This window comes from Trachurus trachurus, assembly GCF_905171665.1.
Source record: "Trachurus trachurus genome assembly, chromosome: 8".
NCBI classification, from domain to species: Eukaryota; Metazoa; Chordata; class Actinopteri; order Carangiformes; family Carangidae; genus Trachurus; species Trachurus trachurus.
The window spans coordinates 18,254,809-18,257,640 of NC_139905.1; the positions used below are offsets into that span (position 1 = coordinate 18,254,809).

Below are 2,832 nucleotides of genomic sequence, written 5' to 3' on the forward strand. Positions count from 1 at the left end.
TAACAAATACACCAAAAGGTGCTGCTACAGAATTATTACATGAATTGAATTAAAAAGGCATCAAAGTTTGGGTAAATATTGGTTCAGAGATCATAGATCCTGCAAGTATGGTACAGTATATTTTTTACTTAGTTAATTTTTAATTCTTGTACCTGTAACAGTAAATAATATAAAGGTTTCCTTGCTGCTGTACACAAACTTTTTTTTTTCTTTTTTAATACTACAATCTTTGAGGTAAAGCTTTTATAACAGACAATGACAGAGCAATCAGTGACAAATGAGCATTAGCTGGTGTGTCGGAGCCTCACCAGCTAATGAGTAACTGCTTCCAGCTGAGCTCTCCAGGTGACCTGATTGGGCTGAACTGGGAGGATCATGTGGAGCTTTTTAATCTTCTGCATCTTTTTTATTATTACTCGACTTCCTGAGAGGTTTGGAGCAGAAACGTGTTTCTACACAATTTCCAAAAAGTCTCCTGCTGTTATGAGAAAAAAAACACAATGGTGATTTTAAGTCACTTGGTGCTGCTGTTGTCATTCGCTGCTGGTCTCACAGATGCCATTCGAGTTTTAAAAGATGGAGCCATGGTTGATGCTGAGGGGAGGGAATATAAAACTGCTGCAGGGAGAACTGATGCAGAAAACATCAGCAGACCACAGTCCAGTGGCGGCTCCACCGTTCACATGCAATGCACAGAGGTGTCCATGATCATTGTGGTAAATGCTGACCTGTATGGAAAGGGACGTCGTGTTTCTGCTGGAGACCTTTTTCTGGGAGGGACCGAGCACTCAGGGAGCAGAGAGTGTCGAGCTGTTGAACTTACTGACGCTGAATACGTCATTGAAGCTAAACTGCAAAACTGTGGCTCCACATTAACTGTAAGTTGTTCATGCTTGTTGGGAACATACTTGTCTGTGGTTGCTTTGGTGGAAATTTTGATTTTATGCTATACACTTTCCTTCTTTAAAAAAAAAAAATTCATCTATAGGTAACTGAAGACTCTGTGATCTACACAAACAAGCTGATTATCTCTCCGGCAGCCAGTTACTATGGCATCACAAGGACGGCCATTGCTGAAATCCCTGTCTCCTGTCATTATAAAAGGTAATATTTAATTGTGGGGGGTGAGGACATATTTTATTGTTTAGAATGTGTGACTTCTTAATCTTTTGGAACAGGGCCCACCTTGTGAGCAGTCGCCAGCAGCAGCAGCAACAGCCACAGCAGCAGCAGCAACAGCCACAGCAGCAGCAACAGCCACAGCAGCAGCAACAGCAGCAGCAACCACAGCAGCAGCAGCAGTCTCCAACCCTCTCCACCTCTGCTCAGTATTCAACCCAACAGTCTGCTTTCTCCTTAAAGCTGATGACTGGTACGTGTAGACCCTTGTGGTTTGTTGTGATAAATCCATATAGTGATGATGTTGTCTCTAAGCAGATGACTGGACAAGTGAGAAGCTCACTCATGTCTTCTACTTTGGCGACCTCCTGCACATTGAGGCTTCTTACACCAGTCCTGATGCAAGACAAAGACGACTCTTCGTCGACAGTTGTGTGGCCACGCTGACCCCTGACCCAACATCTGACCCCACATACTACTTCATTGAAAACCATGGGTAACAGCAGCACAGTGTACCTACTTTTATGGATGTGAAAGTATAAAATATCTATCTATATAATACATGTGTGGCCCTGTATTTCTGGCACATACCTGGAAGTGAACCACAGGCCTTTCTCTTTCTCTGCCAGGTGTGTCACTGACGCCAAAGAGAAAGGATCAAACGCACTGTTCAAACCCAGAAAGACGGCCAATTCACTCCAACTGCAGCTTGATGCCATCCTGTTTCACCATGATCCAAGGAACACAGTGAGGCATTTATTGTTTACCCTTCACAGTTTAGGTTTGATAACGCTTCATCGATTTGACATTTCAATGATGTTTTTATTTTTAGATATTTATCACTTGCCAACTGAAAGCTGCCTCAGTATGGAAGAGCAGCCCCATCAACAAGGCCTGCAATTACAGACATTCAAGGTGATTTCTTTTTTTTCTTTTGTAATGTAATGGAGGAAACAGCTCCTTTACCTTAGCATTTCACAGGTATAGTAAGAATTTTGTCAGAATTTTAGTCCATATAAAGATGCATCATCAAAAATCCAAGGACAGAGATAGATGAATAAGTTCAATCCATTAGATTATATAATATGATATTGATGAATGAGGAAATAATGTAAATTCCTGGTTGCGAACAGTTTACACAAATTCATTCTGCTCATGTTTTATCAGTGAGACCCAATGTTTTTCTCTTCAGATGGGAAAGTGTGGACGGGAGAGTGGGGGTGTGTCAGTGTTGCAACAGCATCTGTCACCAAAGATCAGTCCAAGGTGAGTTGTGCTCTCTGAGAACAAAGCCTTACATTAGAAATATGACAACATACCTTGATGACCTGTTGGGTTTATGTGGTGTTTAAAAAAAAAAACTTTCATCTGTTTCAGACATGACCGTCACTGGCACTGTGACTCTCGGCCCTTTGATGATTTTCCCCAGCAAGTGAACAACAACACATTATTTCACTTAACATGATGATAAATCATTCAGATTTGACTGAAAGATATGACACTGAGTTAAAGAAGCGAATCTGTCACACAAAAAAAAGATTTGACTCAGTTGTCAAAAGGTTAAAGATTTGAGCTGCAGCAAAAATATTTCTACTTGCAAAGTGTACTTAATAAAGGGTTGTTTTGATTTAATTAATCACATTTCTCTATGTCTTGGCTTCTTCCTGCAGGGTGTTGTTTTTATTGTTGTTGTTGTTGTTGTGTTCGTTATTC

The 2,832-nt window shown here is 40.9% G+C and overlaps 1 protein-coding gene across 1 annotated transcript; it reads left to right on the top strand.

Annotated features, from left to right (window-relative positions):
- Positions 1–355: 355 nt before the first annotated feature.
- Positions 356–2,631, top strand: LOC310989409 (zona pellucida sperm-binding protein 3-like). The gene is made up of 8 exons (XM_083976448.1): positions 356–878; positions 989–1,104; positions 1,179–1,372; positions 1,438–1,615; positions 1,749–1,866; positions 1,952–2,034; positions 2,312–2,385; positions 2,497–2,631. Exons 1-8 carry the CDS (start codon positions 501–503, stop codon positions 2,553–2,555), a joined length of 1,200 nt encoding a protein of 399 aa, XP_083832574.1. The 5' UTR covers positions 356–500; the 3' UTR covers positions 2,556–2,631.
- The last annotated feature ends 201 nt before the right edge of the window (positions 2,632–2,832 follow it).

Coding starts and splice junctions, on each gene's coding strand:
- LOC310989409 (XM_083976448.1), top strand. CDS start 501: ATGGTGATTTTAAGTCACTTGGTGCTGCTGTTGTCATTCGCTGCTGGT. Junction 1,105..1,178: donor GTCTCCTGTCATTATAAAAG/GTAATATTTAAT, acceptor CTTTTGGAACAG/GGCCCACCTTGTGAGCAGTC. Junction 1,616..1,748: donor TACTTCATTGAAAACCATGG/GTAACAGCAGCA, acceptor TTTCTCTGCCAG/GTGTGTCACTGACGCCAAAG.